Here is a 17,881-nt window from a genome sequence, read left to right on the forward strand (position 1 = left end):
GCACAAGCGAGCTACCTAGAAAATGAAATCCACATGCAGCTAAGGAGGCGCGCGTGTGCGCCGTCGGTCGATTCACCAGTCCTCGCGCAGAAACTTAAACTCGCGCTGATACTGACGCAACGCAGTGCCCTCGAAGACATTAATACGCTCTTGCTCGCCGACGTATCGCTCCGGAAGTGGCCATACTCTATGGCACGAATATGACAGTACTTACGCGTACATGCCCTCGATAACCGACTCGTACTTCTCGTACACAACCTTGCGCTTCAGCTTGAGCGTAGGCGTCAACTCGTTGCCGTTGATGGAGAAGTCGTGGTCCAGCACGGTGTACTTGCCAATGTTCTGCGCACGCGACGTGGCGCGGCCGTTGGCGCGCTTCAGACCTTCGTCCAGGTACGCCTTCACCTTCTCGTCAGCGCGGGCCTCCGACACCGTCGTGGCCGAGCTGCCGATCTCCTTCATGATGCTAAGCGCCTTCTCGTCGAGGGCATCCGTGGGGTGGCCCTCCTTGTCAACCTTCACGCGCAGCGTGAAGAGCGCCGACAGGAACTTGCGGCGGTCGCCAATGGCCACAACGTTCGACAGCAGAGGGAGCTCCTCCTTGATAGTGTCCTCAATAATGACAGGCGGGACGTTCTCGCCACCAGCAGTGATAATCAGCTCCTTGATACGGCCCGTGATCGTCATGAAACCATCCTCATCGATCTTACCGCAGTCACCCGAGTGAAGCCAGCCGTCCTCGTCAATCGTATCCTTGGTTTGCTGCTCGCCCTTCAGATAGCCCATCATAATGTTACGGCCGCCGAAGATAAGCTCCTCCGTGCCGGGCATCACATTGGTCTCCGAGCCGTCAATAGTACGGCCGCACGTGCTGATCTTCCAGTTGCCCTGCATACTGCACGTCTGCGGGCCACACGCCTCACTCTGGCCGAAGAACTCGTACACAGGCAAGTCCAGCGAACCGAAGTACTCCACAACCTCGCGACTGATGGGGGCAGCACCGCTGAAACTGGCAATGCACTGGTCCAGGCCAAGCGCCTCCTTCACGCGCATGAGCACAACCGCGTTGGCGACACCGAAACCGCACGGAGCACCTCCGGAGTTGCCGTACTGCGCAAGCTCCGTCTTCTGCGCGGCCTTGTCCTTCGCCCAGGTCGCAATGCGCTTCTTGATGCCGGTGGTCTGGGCCGAGATGGACCACATCTTCTCGGCAATCTTCTCCCACACACGGGGCACGCCGAAGAAGAACGTAGGGCGCGTCTCCTTCAGGGTCACACCGAGCGAGCCCTTGAGAGCGTCCGGCTGAGCGAAGTAGATCTGCAGGCCGCCGCAAATGGGCAGCCAGATGTCAATCAGCTGCGCGGCAACGTGCGACATCGGCAGGTAGCTGACGAGACGGTCACCGTTGTGCATCTGGTGGTTGAAGTTGCGCTTGATCATGCCGATGACGCTCATGATGGTCCACACCACGTTGTCGTGCGAGATCATGACGGCCTTCGGGTCGCCAGTCGTGCCGGACGTGTAGATGAGCGTGCAGCAGTTGCCGGGCTTCTGCGAGTCCATGATCTCCTTGAGCGTTTCGTCCTTGACGTCCTTGCCGAGCTGCATGAAGTCTTCGAACGAGTACACGGGCACAGTGCTCTGGATGCCCTCCGGGACCACGTCATTCCAGACCACGAGGGCCTTGAGCTTTGGGAGGTTCTTCTCAATGGCCAGGAACTTCTCCAGCTGCTTCATGCCGTCGCAGACGACGACGCCCGAGTCCGAGTGCTTGGCGATGAACTCGCAGGCCTTGGGGTTGTTGGTCGTGTAGATACCCGCGGCCACGCCACCGGCGAAGATGGCGCCGACGTCGGCGATGGCCCACTCGGGAGAGTTGAAGCCGATGATGCTCACGCCCTGGTAGCGCTCGAGGCCGACGTGCAGCAGCGACTTGGCGAACTGGCAGCATTTGTCGTAGTACGTCTGGAACGAGTACGACGTCCTGCAGGGGAGCGATCCAGAACGTGTTAAACAGCTGCGGACTCCTCGCCCCTTCCCCCATCGACCGCTACGTACCACTCGCCGTCCTGCTTGAAGTGCAGCGCGTTGGCCGAGCCGTACTTAGCCAGCGTGTTGTGGAAGGCCTGCGGGGCCGTGATGGCGGGGCGCGCGCCGGCGCCGGACTCCGTCACGCGGATCTTCACCTCCTCGTCGATCTTCCACGTCTGCACACACGAGTCTCGTCAGTCAGTCGCTCGCTCGCTCGAGCGAGGGCGTGGGGCGGCGTCGCCGCAGCGTACCGTGTAGTTGGTGGCCATGGTGGCTGCTGTGTTGGTCCAGGGCGAGGGCGCTTTCTCTTCTGCGGGGGCTTCTGCGTTCGCTGTCGCAAATTCCGCACTGGCGTCGGTCGACGAGAGCCGCCGTCTGGGCGGCAGCCATACTGAAACCGAGAGAGCGCTCGATCAGGCCCCCCTCTCTTGAAGTTTGTATGGGGTGCAACTTCTGGGGAAACCCCAAGTCGCTTTTGCGCCAATCAGCGGCGCCGCGCGTGCGTGGCCGGGCGTTTCGGTCTCCGATCCGAGCGGCGCAAAGCCCCGCGGGGCGCTCATGCTCGCTCGCCGCATCGACATGAAGCAATGGCCCCAGCACCCAGCTTAGTAAGCTGCTTACGGCACAGACTAAGCCATGATCATGGCGGCAGCGAATTTCCAGTCGCTTCCGCCAGCGGCAGCCTGCTGCAGACATCCATCTAAAGGGAGAAAATTATGACCGTCGTCAACCGCGCGCCCAAGCGTGCTTGTCACCCGCCGGACTGGAGCCCGGCGAGAGTGGGAGATCCAGCGACCTGCCCTCGGAGGGAGCCGAAGTGCCTGGCTTGTGCAACACAAGTTGTGTTGAAGGCCCCGGCGTGGCCGGGCCAACGTCCGGTTCAAGGCGCGACAGCAGTGGCACGCCACGAACGGCGGGCCGTGCTGGCTGGGCGCGCCGGCGTCGAGACTCGCAGCCGCTACGTTGGCCATGCTGGCAGGCAGCTCGATGGTGTTAAACCGCGCAGCAACGCCGAAGCGCGGCGAATGCTGACCGCCAGTGACGACAATGACAACCAGCTGGCGGCGACAACATTCGCCGTGCTTACGCTCCCTGTTGTAAATTATACCCCGCTATTTAAGCACGGTTCTTCAAGAGACTTCCGATACAATTTGTATTCGGCGAAACCTGTGATAGAGCCTTTAATTGCACTGATTGCGCGCCCTGGCCGACGCATCCCCCTTCACTTCAACTTGGTTGGACCCTCATATCCAGCGCCCCCGCTTTGCAGTTGTGGCTCTGCAGACGAACAGCGCCGTCAAGGTAGCGCTGAGCGGGTCATTTGAGCTTCACCGCGCGGACGAAGAATTCCTCGGCAGACCTGCTCCGCCTTGATTCGGCGGTGTTTGTTGGCGCAACGGGCTGACATGCATCCACGGCGCAGCCCGGCGTGATTTCAGTCGTGGGCCGTTCGTGTCCATGGCACTTCGAGCGACGAGACCGCCACAAAGACCGCCGGCGAGGGAAACTTGAGTCAGCTCAGCTTGACCGTTTTGACTGCCGGAGTCATCACAGTCGGTGTTTGGTGCGCTTCAAGGAGTTGCCGTTGTCCACTGACATGTCAGTCGCAGGGTACTGCCGCGGGACCGCATAGTATTCCGCTGGCCGCCGAGCATTGCTTTGCATCTCGTGCATTGATCATTCGGTCTCTCCCTGGCGCTTGCTTCTGTCGCGCTCGGCATCGTCAGTATCAGCCGAGCAAAGCAGTCGAACCTACGCACGAGGAGAGAGAATCTATAGCGTAATAACAGTGCAAGCATGGTGGCAAATAGGTCGTGCGCCTGATTGGCGGGACAGTGTTACCCTGAGCAGCCTGGCGAGGTTCAGAGGAAGGCGTGGTGTGTCCAAGTAGGTTCCTGCGCTGTTTGTTTTTTTTGCGTTGCCAGAGGGGTATTTTTGGTCCATGCAGGCTTCGGACAAGGGTCACATGTATGCGCGTAGCATGCTTACAAGTAGCATCCCGACGAAGCTGGTCACGAAGGCGGACATTACTCATTACATGCACTAGAGATTCGCGAGGCGCTTTACGATGGGAAGCACGATGGGTCCATTTCGATGGAGCTTTCGCTGGCTCATCGAATCTGCGTGCTCGCTGATTGGTCGCCAATTTAAACTACAGTACAACGTTATTTCTGTCACTCAAATCGCGGCAAGTTGTGTCCGCGACACGATCGCCGCACTTGAAAGTGTCCCACCAGTCGACCAAACATAGACACGCCTGACAATGGAGAAGGCGTCTCGGAGCAGCGTGGCGGCGCTGCTGGCGGCGCTGTGGCCGTGCGCCTTCTACTTCCTGTGCTCGCTGACCATGAACCTGCTGACGAAGACGCTGGTGACGACGTTCCAGTGGCGGTCCGTGTACACGCTGGGCGCCGTCCAGAGCGTCTTCACGCTCGCGAGTCTCGCGCTGCTGTCGACGGCGCAGCGCGTCTACGCGCTCGTGGCGGGGGCCAAGCAGCAGCCCAGCGTCGGCAGGTCCGTCGAGACCAAGCACAGGGGTGGAGTCTACATGCTGCGCGTGCTGCTGCCGCTGATGGCGCTGCACCTGAGCAACATGCTGCTGGGCTTCGCGAGTCTGCGGGTGGTCAACTTGCCCATGTGCGTCGCCGAGTGTATTGTAGACGGGCTCTAGCGCTCGCTGCATGACTGTTTGGGGGCTAACGTTGTGCTCTGTCCTGCTGGTGCAGGTACCTGGTTTTGCGTCGGTTGACAACCATCACGGTCATGCTGATCGAGTGGCTTGTGCTGCGCAAGGTGCGCTGATGTCCAGCAGCTCGGTTGCTTTATTGGGCCAAGCTAACGGGCGTGGTGGTCGTTGTCATTTTAGGCCATTTCCGGGTCGATCAAGGTGGCGATTCTCGGTACGATGTGGAGTGATGTCATCCCGGCGTATTTTATGCGTGCAGACACGCATGCGTGACGACAATAGCTAGCTAACTCGTGGACGCCGTTGCATTCATGTACGCTCTGTAGTGAGCTCTGCGGGCAGCTTGATTGCAGGCAGCACGGATGTAATGTCCGATGTGCGTGGTGGATACACGCTAGTGTTGCTGCAGAACTTGTGCACTGCGATGTCGCTTGCGTTCTCCAAGGAGAGTACGTTGACTCCGAGCCAGCTCGTGATCATCAACAGTACAGCTGGCGCGGTGTGCTGTTCTGTGCTCGGGTTCATTTTTGAACGCGACGAAGTGATGGCATTCCCCTACTTGAGTGACTCGAGGTTCATCTTGGGGATGGTAGTCATGTGCAGCATGTGCGTGTTGTACCAATTCTCGGTGCAGCTCTGTACGCTACGCACTTCTGCGCTCACAACATCAGTGACGGGCAACATCAAGGACCTGTTCGCCACGATCGGTGGCTATCTGCTGTTCCCAGATGCACCGAGCTACGCTGCCAACTTCGTCGGAGTCGCGCTATCCTTCATTGGCGCGTACTCGTTTTCGTACATTCGCTACCGCGCCATGGTGGGGCCATTGCCATCACACCAGAAGCAGCCGTAACCGTGCAGTTCAAGCCGCACAGATAGATGATATTGATGATGATAGAACTTCGGCAATTTTGGTTTATCTCATAAGTTTGTATCAATAAATCATCGTTCATTCCATAGAGCTCTGCGAGCTGACCTCGAAGTGACTGTCGGTGTCCGCGAAGCTGTGTTCCAAGGGTGATACACCTGTATAATATTGAGTTAGTACACGATAGAGTACACGTAGATCCACCATTTTGCTAAAGTACTTACCTCCATCACGAGGAGACGACGTCTGCGATACATGGTCCATATCTTCATTTGCATCCGCCATTGACACGCTGTCGAAGTCAAAGTCCAAGCTGCTGGAGCTATCCTGCAGTTGCTCCGAAGGCAAAGACTGCACCCTTCGAGCAACCGCCTTTGTCCGCCTTCCGATAGGTGGTAGTTGGTGAGTCACGGGAAGCACTTGCTGCTGCTGAAGCTGTTGCTGCGTTCGATGCATTTGCAGCTGAGCTTCTCCCTCAACACGTTGGCTTTCTACAAATGCCTTGAACTGCCGCGAGGCGCTTGGAGGCGGAGTTCGGCTTGTACCCATCTGAGCAGCAAGACTTTTCGGTGCGTCTGCGGGCTGATCTCCAGCCATCCACGACTTGCGGCGCTCCTCAAAGTTCCAAGTAGGTCGCTTTCCCTTCTCAACAGCCACCGCAAACCCCGGCATATTCTCCATTACATCCGAAAAAGTCACTTCAGGGCTGGGCGGTGGAACATGCGACTCCCAATCTGTGTAGTCTGTCAAAGGTTGGCTAGCACGCCAGACTGCAGCTTGGCGAATTGCCTGCGAAAGCGAGCGCATTAGCGTAGCATTGTCACTTGTGCCAGCCGCGTGCTCCTCAATCTCGTCCAAAAACATTCGTCTCTGAGCAGCCACACGAGTTGGTGTCGCTTGTCCCTGAGGAAGCATTGGTGATGCTTGACCTGCAGTGGACGAATGGTCCCGCGTGTTTGTGCCGCTGAGCAGACTTCCCACGACCGTGGTCTGCTCATCGTCGTCATCTTCGTCAGCATTCCTTTCATCATCTGCTTCTCGACCAGTATCGTCATCGTATTCTTCTTCACTACTGGACGAGTCCTCCCCCTGGTGAGGATCCGGCACCCCAAAGGTATCCATAGTCTGCTCTGCAAGTAGCCGGCGTAGCAATAGTCGTTTAGCCACCTTTTGCTTGAGCAGAGGGCGCATTGCTTTCCGCACGCCTTTACTTGACCAGGCCTTCTTGATGGAATTCTCGTGCTCACGCGAGAGCATTACAAACTTGCCGATTTTTTCGTCCACGAGCTTCTCTCCGCGGTCCAACTTTCGCAGAACACGCACCAATGTGCTCTGGATTGTGGCGATACTGCGATCCACGTTGGTGTTATCAATCTTCGGAATGAGACACCGATCCGCATGCTTACAGAGGTGACGCTGGATGATGCGGATATTGTCGAAGTGCTTGATGTACTTGTTCTCCTGCGGGTCAATAGTCATGTGGCGTGCGCGCACCGCGAACCTTTCGCGGTGTTTGTTCTCGTTGCTGATGTAAATCACAAACGGCACGCACGTCGGGTGCTTCTTCACCAGGGTGAGCAGGTCGTCCGTATTCAGATGCACGCCCTCCACCACAAGCGACTGCTTGCGCTCCTCGAACATCGTTAGCACGCGATCCAGCTTCTCCAGCACGAGATCCGACTGCATCTTGTACCCTTTCAGCACCATCTTCTTGTGCAGCCTCGCAGCCGACATGTCTTCTCGGTCTCCCTGGATCGCCGCCACCATCTTGGGCGACAGGGCGTCTCCGGCCTGGTACGTGGACACGAACGCGCACGGGTTCTCCTCCTTGGACGTGAAGGACCTCAGCACGTGGCGCACCGAGTCCGTGGGCAGCACGGTCGTGAGCCGCAGCCTGGCCGCCAGCAGCGACGCCAGCGTGGACTTGCCCGTGCCCGACGTGCCTCCGAGCAGCACGGCGAAGGACTGGTTCCTCTGCGTGATCTCCTTGGCCACCTCGAAGTCCAGCAGGTGGTGCGGCTTGACGTAGTCTAGCCTTGCCAGCGACGAGTAGATGCACTGGTGCAGCAGATGCCAGGGCAGCGCCACCGGCAGCTTCTTCTGTTCCAACTGCTGCTGCTGCTTCTCGCACTCCTCGTCGCTGTTGTTGCCGAACGAGGCCCCGACGCTGCCGTTGCTGTCGCTGGCCACGTGCTTGGCGAACACGGCGAAGACCTCCTGCGTGACGGTGACGGCGTCCTTGGGCCTGCAGCCCATGAGCATCAGCGTCTCCTGCAGGCGGTAGCGCGTGAAGCTCTCGCGCAGGCCCTGGCGCCGCACGTGCAGCAGCTCCATGGGGTCGGAGCCGTCGGCCTCCGTCTCCACGGCGTCCATAGCGACGGGCGACGGTGACGGGTGCACGGGCGCGTACTGGGCTGCGGGGACGGGGGCGTGGCCGGCCACCGTGGTGGTGCTGGGGTGCGTCGAGTCGTTTCCTGGAATGGAAATGGTTAAACACGTGACCCTGGGGGTCCCGCCTAAGTGCGAGAGCCTGAGCAATCCTTTCCACGGGAGCTGCGACGACAGATTCGACGCCGCGCAGAGAAAGGAGCTGCGGTGACCGCCAGTCCGCCCAAGCGATCGCGGCGGGGCTTGCAGCAATGCCTCGCCGTCAGTGGTGGCGCAATTGATGCGCGCAGCTGAGCCTGTAGCGACGCGGAGGGGCGTAGATGATACTGTATCACTTCGGCTTTGATCTCCGATGGACCCCCCACTTTTGTCAATGACTGCCAACTGCCGCCGCCGGCTCCCGGGCCGACGAGCACCGCCATGCCTCGACGCGCACGCTCTGTACGGACATGTACTTACATGTACGGCGGAGCGCGTGCGAGCAGCATCTCACTCCGAGGACACAGATCCGGAGCAGCGCCCGTGCTTACTACGCGTTCCGCACCTGTAGGTACAGAACAGTACTATTTTTCGGTAGTACTCTCCGAACGTACTATCTCACGTTCGATAGTAATCTCCTACATCTGCGTGAGAATGCAAAGCCTTCATGAATCATCAACAGCCGGCCGTTCTTCCTAATCGCAGTACTATAGTACTTTTCCCCGACGCAGACTACTATCCTTTAAGTACTATTTTGGCGGCCCACTTCAGCCCCCTTCCTCCATAGTAAGCGCTGCCTCGTGGCGTCGTCCGCACGTGAGTCGTCGAGGCCTCCGCCCCGCTACCCGCCGCTCCAGACACAGGATCTCCGCCGCCAGCACCGAGCGACCGAGTGACCGACCGACCGCACGCCGCCATGGCCAGCAAGCGCCTGGACGCCGTCAAGCTGGCCAAGTCGTCGCGCTGGGAGGAGCTGCGGCGCCTCGTGGACGCCGAGCCGGCCACGGCGCAGCAGCTGGACTCGTACGGCATGCTGCCGCTGCACTGGGCCTGCACGGAGCCGCAGTCCATCGGCGAGGGCGTGCTGCTGGCGCTGCTCAAGGCCTTCCCGCAGGGCGCGCGCTCGCCCAACACGGCCGAGATGCTGCCGCTGCAGATCGCCATCAAGGCGCAGGCGCGCATCGAGTGGCTGCAGGCGCTGCTGGCCTCGTACCCGGACGCCGTGCTCAAGAAGGCGCCCTCGGGCGAGAACGCCGTGCAGCTCGCGCGCAAGGCCGGCCTGCCCAGCCGCAGCGTCAAGCTGCTCGAGGAGATGTACCACCACGTGTGCGCCAAGGAGGGGCTGCCCGACCAGCTGGCCATCGAGGAGCAGGAGGCCGCCAGGCTGCAGCACGAGACCCAGCAGCAGCAAGAAGACGAGGGCCAGCTCCGGCCCTCCGAGAGGTTCCAGGCCATCGCCGGAGACCTCCCCGTGCCGCAGCGCGTCAGCGCCGTGCAGTATGGCAATCGCCAGCGCCGGCTCAGCAGCACGGCCTCGCTCAAGATGCGATCTTTCTCGGACAACGACTTCTACACGCAGCAGGTGAGCGTGACGCTGGGGGGCAACGCCCCGCCCGGACCCAGCCCCTGGTCCCCGCGCAAAACCACCGAGAGCATCAGACCGCAGTCCCTCGCGCAGAGACCGTCGACCACCAACCGCAACACGGTGTCGCTGCCGCCGCGCTGGATGAACGCGCCCAGCTGCAGCATCTGCGCGCAGAAGTTCGGCACCTTCAAGAAGCGCCACCACTGCCGGAATTGCGGCCAGTCCATCTGCCGAGACCACTCCGCGCGCGAGCGGATGAAGCTGCCCCACTACGGACTCAGCGACCGTCACCGCGTCTGCGTCGTGTGCCACGACATGCTGCGCAATGCGAGTCGCCAGGCGCGGCAGCAGCAGGTCACGATGCAGCCTACACAGCGCGTGGCCCCGCAGACGCGACTGAGCCAAGCTAGGGGTGGTGACGCACGTCGCTCGGATGAGGCGCAGCGTTCGCCACCGAACATGCTCGAGCGTCACGTGTCGGCGCCTGCTCGCGCCTCAAACTCCAGCGCCGGGCCGTACAGAGTTGGGAACGATGCCGCAATTAACGAGCAGGTTGCGAATCTGCAGAAGCAGGTCTCGCAGCTTATGGAGGAAAAGCAGCAAGCTGAAATGCAGCTACGCGTGCAGGCCGAGATGCTCAACGATCCTGACCGACTCACGAACGTTTCCCGCAGCAGCAATACAAGTGGAGGCAGCGCAGGCGGCATGCCGGCGTCCCGGGACCGCCAAAACTCTATACCCATGCAAATGCGCGCAGGTTCCACAACTGCAACCCCACCGAGCAACCCAGGCCCGGTTCCGAACCCCGGCATTGCGATGTATCGCTCTACGGGTCAACTGCTGAGCAGGACGCAGAGCGCGGGTAACTTCCGACCCACACGCGAGGTTGATATCGATAGCCCCAACTTTGGCAATGATCAGCTGCTGCTGCAGCAACCTCAGCAGCAGCCATCGCGATCCAACTCGACGGCGGTAAATCCTGCACTGCAACGGACTACACGCCTGCAAGATGCATTAAACACAATCGCTGCTGTCGAGTCCACTTACGACGATATCGAAGGATCGGACTCCGAATCCGACATTGAGGGCCGTGAGACGGATATTGGAGATCTCCACGATGCTGAGGCAGATGCTCTTGACGACGTTGCGCGGGAGTACCTGGTCGACGAAGAAGAAGAGGATGAGGATGATGACGACGATGAAGAAGCGGTCGTGGAGGCAGCCAAGGCTGCGAATGCAAACGTAGTAGACGAAATTGAAGATGTGAGTGGAGACGAAGTGGGCGGGGACACGTTGCCAGAAGTGGACGTGTTGGTGAACTTGGGCCATGTTATGATGGAGAAGGGTAGTGTGAGTGCGGCGGTGCAGGCTTTCACGCGTGCCGTGGAGATTCGACCGGATGACCCCGCCCTTCATTCGCTGCTTGGCCGTGCCTACTACGCCGACGAGAACCTGGACGCCGCTGTAGCCTCAATCGCGCGGTCTCTGGAGTTGGAGCCGTCGGCCACGAACTCCACCCTGTTGGGCAAGATCCTCTTTGAGAAGGGCGACCACGAGAAGGCCATTGCGGCCTACCAGCGATCCCTAGACATGCAGAAGTAATGACCGCGAAGTGATGAGTAGGTTTTAGGTAGATGTGTTGGTGTATGCTCGCAGCCGGGAGCACAACCAAACGCAGTAACAGATTCAGACCGATAGATGATGCCGTAGAGCAGTTGTGAGTGCTTCTTTCTAGTCATCGCGGTGAAGTGTGAGTAAAGAACGCTATCCGTGTTCATGTTCACGTTGCAACAAACTAAAAAGTAGAATCATAGCTCTTCACAGAGCAGCTAAGTCGATTTTGTTGCTCGGCACTCCGTAGTTTTGCAGTTTGATTCCTGTACTGGGCCTCCATCGCTCTCGCCTGGTACTGCGCGACCTTCGCCTTGAGCTTGAGAAGTCCAAGCCGCTTCTTCAGGGTCTGGGGGCTTTCGAATTCCTCGACTCGAATACCTGAAGTTTGCGCGGCGGGTGTTGAAGACACGATAGCAACCCCGGTGATCGGAGCTCTGTCACCTACATTCACCGTCGTGCGGCTTGGTTGACTTGGTAGCCCCTGCCACCGCTGCTTCGCTGGTTTCGGTTTGCCACAGATCACTTTGTGACAGTACTTGCATGCTGCGGTGAGGTCAGCCTTGAGGTTTCTTCGAGGCAGAATCTCTTTGAAATGCGCCCATACTGCACCCTTCGCCCAGGGCGTGAAGCTCTCGTCCAGACTGCCATTTCGTGTTGCTGGATAGATGAACTTGACCCCGCCGTTTGGTTAATTGTCTTCTTAAGCTTAGGACGGGGAGCTAAACCCTCAACACTACGTCGTTCCCATGCCAGCCCTGGTCGATCATAGCGACGGTAGGTTGGCGTCGATCTCGCTATCCGAGACCCCGAGGCTTTGCAGCTTGATGCGAGCAGCGAAGCTTTCTGTGACGAACCGAGCCTCCACTGCCTTTGCCTGGGACTCGGTGACCTTGGCCTTGAGTCGCAGGAGCTCGAGCTGCTGCAACTGGGCTGCACTGTAAGCCCTCGGCGTGTAAGGCAAAGGCACCAGCTCTAGGTCTTCCGACGCCAGCTCGGTATGGTCTGACCATATCTAGAGAAGCCTCCGGAGATGCTGGGGATGAGTGGCGTCACGCTCGACAATAGCGTGACGATGGCCAAGACCGCCGAGTCTTCTTACCACTGCTGCGCTACGGAGGACGGCGCGGCCGGGTACTTCCGCAGGTGCGGGATCATGAAGCTCTTGGGACCCTTTCGCCGCAGTAATTGCACTTGGCCGTCGGGTGCGACTTGGAGTTCGCCCGCGGTTCGATCTCCTCGGAGCACGCCCACACGGGCCTGGCATCGTCAATCGATTTACTGCCGCGAGTGAGGAACTCCGGGTCAATCGGAATATAGCCTGGGGACCCTGGCTTCAAGGTGCGGAGGTCATCAAGGACATTCGCTGCGTGTGATTTCAATTAGTGGCGGCGTTGCACCTGCGGACGTAGGATGGAGACGTTGGTTGTTAGATGCTTCCCTAGAGTTACAGAGAGGGCAGACATGAATCGATGTCGCTCTCGGACACCCCGCGCGTCTGCAGCTTGACGCGAGCAGCGAAAGTCTCGGCGGCGAAGTGGGCCTCCATCGCTTTGGCCTTGTACGCCTGTGCTCTGGCCTGGTACTTGGCAACCCTCGCGCGGAGCCTCAGCATCTTGAGGCGCTGCAGCTGCAGCGTCTGCGAGCTGTCTGTAGTGAGCTCCCGCTCCGTCTCAATTGCCTCAGGCTCGGACTCGGACAGCTCCGACTCCGTATCCGATGCTTCGCTCGACGCCAGACTACCTGACGTCGCAGCCTTGCGTGGTGGCTTGCTTGGCGCCTCGGTTGCTGCACCGTTGATGTTTGCCTTCACCTTCTTGCTCGGCGCCTCGCCTGCAGTTGTCGACTGCGAGCTGCCATTCGTTTGCTTGGGCTTCTTGTTGGTTGACGCTGCCTTCTCGGTCGCTTGACGAGCCTTACGTTTGCCGCCGCTGTTCTTGACGCACCATTGGCACATGCTATAGCTGTCGTCCATGCAGCACGCGTGCACTGCACTGCCGCACTCCGGGCACGTCTCCGTGGTCAGGTACGGCATTCCGCAGGGGCAGTCGCTCATCGTGGGACCTTAGTCAATTGAGAAGTGGTGCACGTTCCCACACAGACGGAAGGATCCGATCCTCGACCATGGCTCTGCGGGGTCTCCGCTGTTTCCGGTCGCTGTGGGGCTCGCCGAGTGCCTTGAAGCTCGCGAGCGCCAGCACTGCAGGGTCGGCGTCTGGGTCGTACGCGTCACAATTGCTGGCACATATCCGACGTCAAGGGTTCGACGGCATTGAGGCGAGTCTCGGGGATCTGGAAGCTCTGGGCGGGGCGGACGCGGTGCTGCCACTGCTGGCGGAGAACGACCTGGAACTTATCGTGGGGGTCTACTCGGGCTGGGTGGACTACGAGTCGCAGAACCTGCACCAGCAGTTTGAGGGGGTGGAGAGCCACGTCAAGCGCTTTCGAGAGCAGCTCGAGGCGGTCGCCAGCTTCAGCCAACGCCCCGTTCGCATCAACGCCCACTCCGGCAGTGATCACTGGTGCCCCAATGAGAAGAGGGAGTTCCTCAGTCGCGCGCACGACATCGAGCGGCAGGTCCGAGTCGACGGCATTCTGGCGCACGAGACCCATCGTGGGCGCATGTTCTACTCGCCGTGGGCGACGCTGGCTCTGCTCGAGGAGTTCCCGAGCTTGAAGCTCACGTTGGACTTCAGCCACTGGTGCGTGGTGACGGAACGACTGCTGGACGCGCCGGAGGACAACGAGTGGCTCCTGAAGAAGGTCGCGCCGCGAGTTCGCCACGTTCACGGGCGGGTGGGGACGGAGCAAGCAGCGCAGTTGCAGTATCCCCACGACGACGAGCTATCGCGTAATGAAGTGGAGCGATTCCAGCGACTGTGGAACGCGATCTGGCTGCAGCAGAAGGCTGACGGGGAAAGCTCCACGTTCACACCGGAGTACGGACCCATTCCGTACGCCCCGCGCCACCACGAGGATCAGCAATTCGAGGCGTACAACGTGGATGAACTCTGCACACAGCAGGCCAACGCCCAGCGAAGCAAGTTCGATCGCGTAGTGCGGCGCTAGAGCGACCGCGTCGACGCTCCAACTTGTTGGTCTGCTCGGCTTTACACGTCTTGATAACTAACCAAATGCATTGCTGCCCTTCACCACTTCAACCAGATCTGATTGGCTCGAGACGTTGAAGTGGGATGCGACCTCATTGCCTTGTTGCCCAGCACCTTATCCGTCCTGGAAACGCACAGAACGTAACATTTGGACATGCACCTGCTTCATTTCTTGGTGACGATCACCAGGCTGACATCAGCCCTCGCGTGTCTTCCTGTTTTCCAGAACTCACCAATTTTACCTTCCTCGACTTCGCACCAGTATTAATAGCGCCGCGTTTGAAAACTTCATCCCAAGACCAACTTGGCACCGCCTTTAACTTCTACTAGCGCAAACGCGCAGGCAAATCGGTCAATAGGCTTCGGTGGGACAAAGCTTCGCGCGAGAGTACAGCGATCGACGGCGATGGGCGGTGCCGTGTCAATCGGCAAGAGCGAATCCAACTCCACCAAATTTGTCGCTGCTGGCGTAGTTCCTACTGCTGGTGGTGCTGGAAAGAAATCGACCCCACATGGAGGAATGGGGTCCAAACGAAAGCTGACGATGCGGCACACGGTTCGCTTGGACACGGAGACAGCCCAGAAGATACAGGCGATTGTGTTGGACATGTCACGCACGGGCAGGGTGGAGCTCACATCCATGGTAGAGCGCGAAGGTTCCGGAATAACAACAGGTACACTGACCCAGCACGGCTTGCTCCCCTTAAAACACGTCCCGGAAATTGTGTTCTCGATGCCTCACCTCACCGAGCTCAATTTGGGGTGCAACGATATCTCGCAGCTACCCAAAGAAATCGACGCACTGGTGGCGCTGCAGATACTTGTCTTGTCGAAGAACAAACTCACAGAGCTGCCCGAGAACTTGACAAAGCTGACCAAGCTTCGCGTTCTGGAGGTCGCGAGCAACCAACTTACGGCGCTACCGGACGCTGTAGGCAATATGGAGTCGCTCGAGGTGATATTTGCAAACCGCAACCAGCTCGCGAAGCTTCCTGAAAGTATCGGTCGCTGCCAGAATTTGCGGATTCTCAACGTTTACAACAATGCGCTTACCGAGATTGGAAATCCTGTGAGCTTGTTGAGGGAATTAGTGGAGCTCAATGCAAGTAACAACCAGCTCATCAAACTGCCCAACGAATTGCTATTCTGGAAGAACTTACGGCGATTGCTGCTGCAAGTAAATCGGCTTCAGACTCTGCCAGCGCTGGATGCATTGAGTAACCTTGAAGTGCTGCAGTTGCAGCAGAACGAGCTGAGATTGTTGCCTAGTATGAAGAATCTCGTTCACCTGGTAAAACTCGACGCCAACAGCAACAACATCATCTCACTCCCAGTGGACGGTATATCGCACATGACGGCACTAGTTCATCTCAATTTCCGTCGCAACCAGCTCAAAGAAATCCCAACGCAGCTTGCCCGTTGCTTGGAACTGGAGATCCTGGACCTGGGTTTCAATCCGATCTCGTCGCCGATACCCCGAAGTTTTGCTGAGCTCAGCAGGTTGCGAACACTACTGCTAGATGGTTGTGAAATTGGATTACTGCCCATCGAGCTCATTGGTCTCTGCAGTGTGATTCGCGTGCACTTGGGCTCTTGTTTAAGAATGGATGACCCCGAAACCTGCGAAGTTGTGCTGGCACTTCGAGATAGCTGTGCACGAAGAGGAGGCTGGCTCAAAACCGGCGATTGGAATCCCGAGCGCCGGACCGAGAGCATATCTTCAGACTTCTGGGAGCTTTATGATGAATTAGAAGGACGGGTACCGGACGAACCTGCACTCAAGAGTAGATTTATGGCCGGTAAAGGCGCTGCCGAAAACGTTGGTGGTCGCACCTCGTTCACAAAATGTTAATAGGATCAAAAATACCAAAACCTCGCGGGTCTGCAAACCACCGCGGTGAATCGGCGTTGTTTCACATCGAGTTTCTCTGTTTACACGAAGTACGCTGTTAGAGCGCAATGGGCGATAACATTGAATAGACAGACACTCACGGCGACCAACCAACCGCTGCATTCAAATTTCGTGCGCAGTTGAAGCTATCATCGTTAGTTTCGTTCGCAATTTTTGATCTTGATGGGTTCTACGACTACGTGTTGCCGGTCTAGCTTCGTGGGCTACTATTGTACGAGGACGCCGCGAGCTCTTGCTGTTTGGCGTGTATTTTTTGCACGAGCGCCAGGCACATGAACTGCTTCCTCGAGAGTTTTCGTACCTCCTTCAGGAAAACAGCCAGTTCGATCTCGTCGTTGCTCAAGGCGCGGTCCATGTAGTAGAGCGCGTCCTCGATCGAATAATGCTCTGCCAAGGTCTTGATCATCCTGCATCGAATAAACGAAAATTAGACAACTCGAGCTTCGAGCGCTTCGAAACTAAAACCAAATGCACAACGTACTGCTTCGACAGGGCGTCGACTTCGACCAGAATCGTATCTGGATCGACTGTATCTTTTCCTTCGTTCTCCTCCAGCCACGCTGACACTTCCTTGTCCTGTGTTTCAACAACACCCTGTGCTCGGCTGACGTCGTCACGCAAGAAGCGCAGCGACTGCAGCCCGCGCTCTACATTTTCCCGTGACTGTGTGAGTTGTACTTCATGCTCAAACTGCAGGTCGATATCGTCCCGCACTCGCTTGAAGGTTTTCTCCAGCTGCATCTGGATCTTGCCTGTAATATCCGCCTTCAGCGCCGCAGCGCGTTCCTCAGGTCTCAACTCGCCGGACACCCGTCCAGACGCGGCCGACACCGACGACGCTGCTCCCACCGACTGCTGGCTGCTGCCGAACAGCGACTCCGCTTCGCGCGGCCCTCCAGACGCCGACAAGTCCTGGGCCCTCGTGAACTGCGACGAGTAGTAGGGCGACGGCTGTGGCGGGTGCGACTGCGCGTAGGACCCCTGCTGGAAGTAGTTGCCGGTGCCGCTGCTGCCGTTGGCTCTGGCCGGCGCTGGCCTGGAGTTGGCCGGCCGGCGGAACACCGGCGGCATGTTGCCGAAGATGGAGCACATGTGGGCCACCAGCTCCAGCAGCGTGAAGTCGGGCCGCCAGTCCGACGTGTAGGGGATCTTGACGTAGCCGTCGCTCGTCACGTGCGGGTGGCCCGGCTTGACCATCATGTCGGCCGTGGGGCGCACGAAGCACACGGGCGGGGCCAGCGGGTACGTCTCCACGACCCAGAACTCCACGGGGATGTTGTACTGGTTGCTGCGGTAGAAGATGGGGATGGTGCCCTCCAGGTTGAGCAGCGTGCTGGTGGTGCCGTCGTTGTGCGCTGTAGTTTGGCATAGAACCCCGTTAATATAAGCTGGGTTTAAAAAAACTGCGGGGGGAGAACCCACCGAAGGTGCCGCAATTGGGCTGCAGCGACGGGATCTGGCCCAGGAGGTTGTACACGTCGCCGCGCACGCGAGAACTTTGCTGGGAGGGAGGACAGAAAGAGAATCAGTGAGGCGCAGGCCCAGAGAGAACGGAAGAAGAACGCGCCTACCGGGTAGCACTGCAGCGACGACAGGATCTGGTCCAGGTTGCTCACGTTGTTGGCGTACATCGCTGCCGGGGGCGGGGCAGCGCCGGTCGCGCCTCTATTATGGAGCTGCTGGGCTTCTGCTTCGGGCTCCCCCTACTAAC

The 17,881-nt window shown here is 58.8% G+C and overlaps 7 protein-coding genes across 7 annotated transcripts; 3 read left to right on the forward strand and 4 right to left on the reverse strand.

The window, feature by feature from the left end:
- Window positions 1-210: 210 nt before the first annotated feature.
- IUM83_09815 (Long-chain-fatty-acid-CoA ligase) lies at window positions 211-2,300 on the reverse strand (the record flags this gene model as incomplete). Its single annotated transcript, XM_067934286.1, has 3 exons — window positions 211-1,984; window positions 2,059-2,207; window positions 2,283-2,300. The coding sequence occupies 3 exons, from the start codon at window positions 2,298-2,300 to the stop codon at window positions 211-213; spliced, it is 1,941 nt and encodes a 646-aa protein (XP_067799262.1).
- Window positions 2,301-4,294: 1,994 nt separating this feature from the next.
- IUM83_09816 (UDP-N-acetylglucosamine/UDP-glucose/GDP-mannose transporter-like) lies at window positions 4,295-5,570 on the forward strand (the record flags this gene model as incomplete). Its single annotated transcript, XM_067934287.1, has 4 exons — window positions 4,295-4,668; window positions 4,758-4,824; window positions 4,898-4,931; window positions 5,044-5,570. The coding sequence occupies 4 exons, from the start codon at window positions 4,295-4,297 to the stop codon at window positions 5,568-5,570; spliced, it is 1,002 nt and encodes a 333-aa protein (XP_067799260.1).
- A 96-nt stretch (window positions 5,571-5,666) lies between these two features.
- IUM83_09817 (P-loop containing nucleoside triphosphate hydrolase) lies at window positions 5,667-7,958 on the reverse strand (the record flags this gene model as incomplete). The annotated part of the gene is made up of 3 exons (XM_067934288.1): window positions 5,667-5,743; window positions 5,810-6,674; window positions 6,789-7,958. 3 exons carry the CDS (start codon window positions 7,956-7,958, stop codon window positions 5,667-5,669), a joined length of 2,112 nt encoding a protein of 703 aa, XP_067799261.1.
- Window positions 7,959-8,868: 910 nt separating this feature from the next.
- Window positions 8,869-11,139, forward strand: IUM83_09818 (Membrane trafficking and cell signaling protein HRS; the record flags this gene model as incomplete). The annotated part of the gene is made up of 1 exon (XM_067934289.1): window positions 8,869-11,139. One exon carries the CDS (start codon window positions 8,869-8,871, stop codon window positions 11,137-11,139), a length of 2,271 nt encoding a protein of 756 aa, XP_067799252.1.
- Window positions 11,140-12,595: 1,456 nt separating this feature from the next.
- Window positions 12,596-13,204, reverse strand: IUM83_09819 (uncharacterized protein; the record flags this gene model as incomplete). Its single annotated transcript, XM_067934290.1, has 1 exon — window positions 12,596-13,204. One exon carries the CDS (start codon window positions 13,202-13,204, stop codon window positions 12,596-12,598), a length of 609 nt encoding a protein of 202 aa, XP_067799253.1.
- Window positions 13,138-14,217, forward strand: IUM83_09820 (sugar phosphate isomerase/epimerase; the record flags this gene model as incomplete). The annotated part of the gene is made up of 2 exons (XM_067934291.1): window positions 13,138-13,174; window positions 13,250-14,217. The coding sequence occupies 2 exons, from the start codon at window positions 13,138-13,140 to the stop codon at window positions 14,215-14,217; spliced, it is 1,005 nt and encodes a 334-aa protein (XP_067799353.1).
- Window positions 14,218-16,171: 1,954 nt separating this feature from the next.
- On the reverse strand, window positions 16,172-17,801 carry IUM83_09821 (Vacuolar sorting protein/ubiquitin receptor VPS23; the record flags this gene model as incomplete). Its single annotated transcript, XM_067934292.1, has 7 exons — window positions 16,172-16,186; window positions 16,251-16,295; window positions 16,472-16,577; window positions 16,652-16,817; window positions 16,923-17,525; window positions 17,593-17,671; window positions 17,742-17,801. 7 exons carry the CDS (start codon window positions 17,799-17,801, stop codon window positions 16,172-16,174), a joined length of 1,074 nt encoding a protein of 357 aa, XP_067799352.1.
- Between the last annotated feature and the right edge of the window lie 80 nt (window positions 17,802-17,881).

This window comes from Phytophthora cinnamomi, assembly GCF_018691715.1.
Source record: "Phytophthora cinnamomi strain GKB4 chromosome Unknown Contig5, whole genome shotgun sequence".
In the NCBI taxonomy this organism is placed as follows: domain Eukaryota; phylum Oomycota; class Peronosporomycetes; order Peronosporales; family Peronosporaceae; genus Phytophthora; species Phytophthora cinnamomi.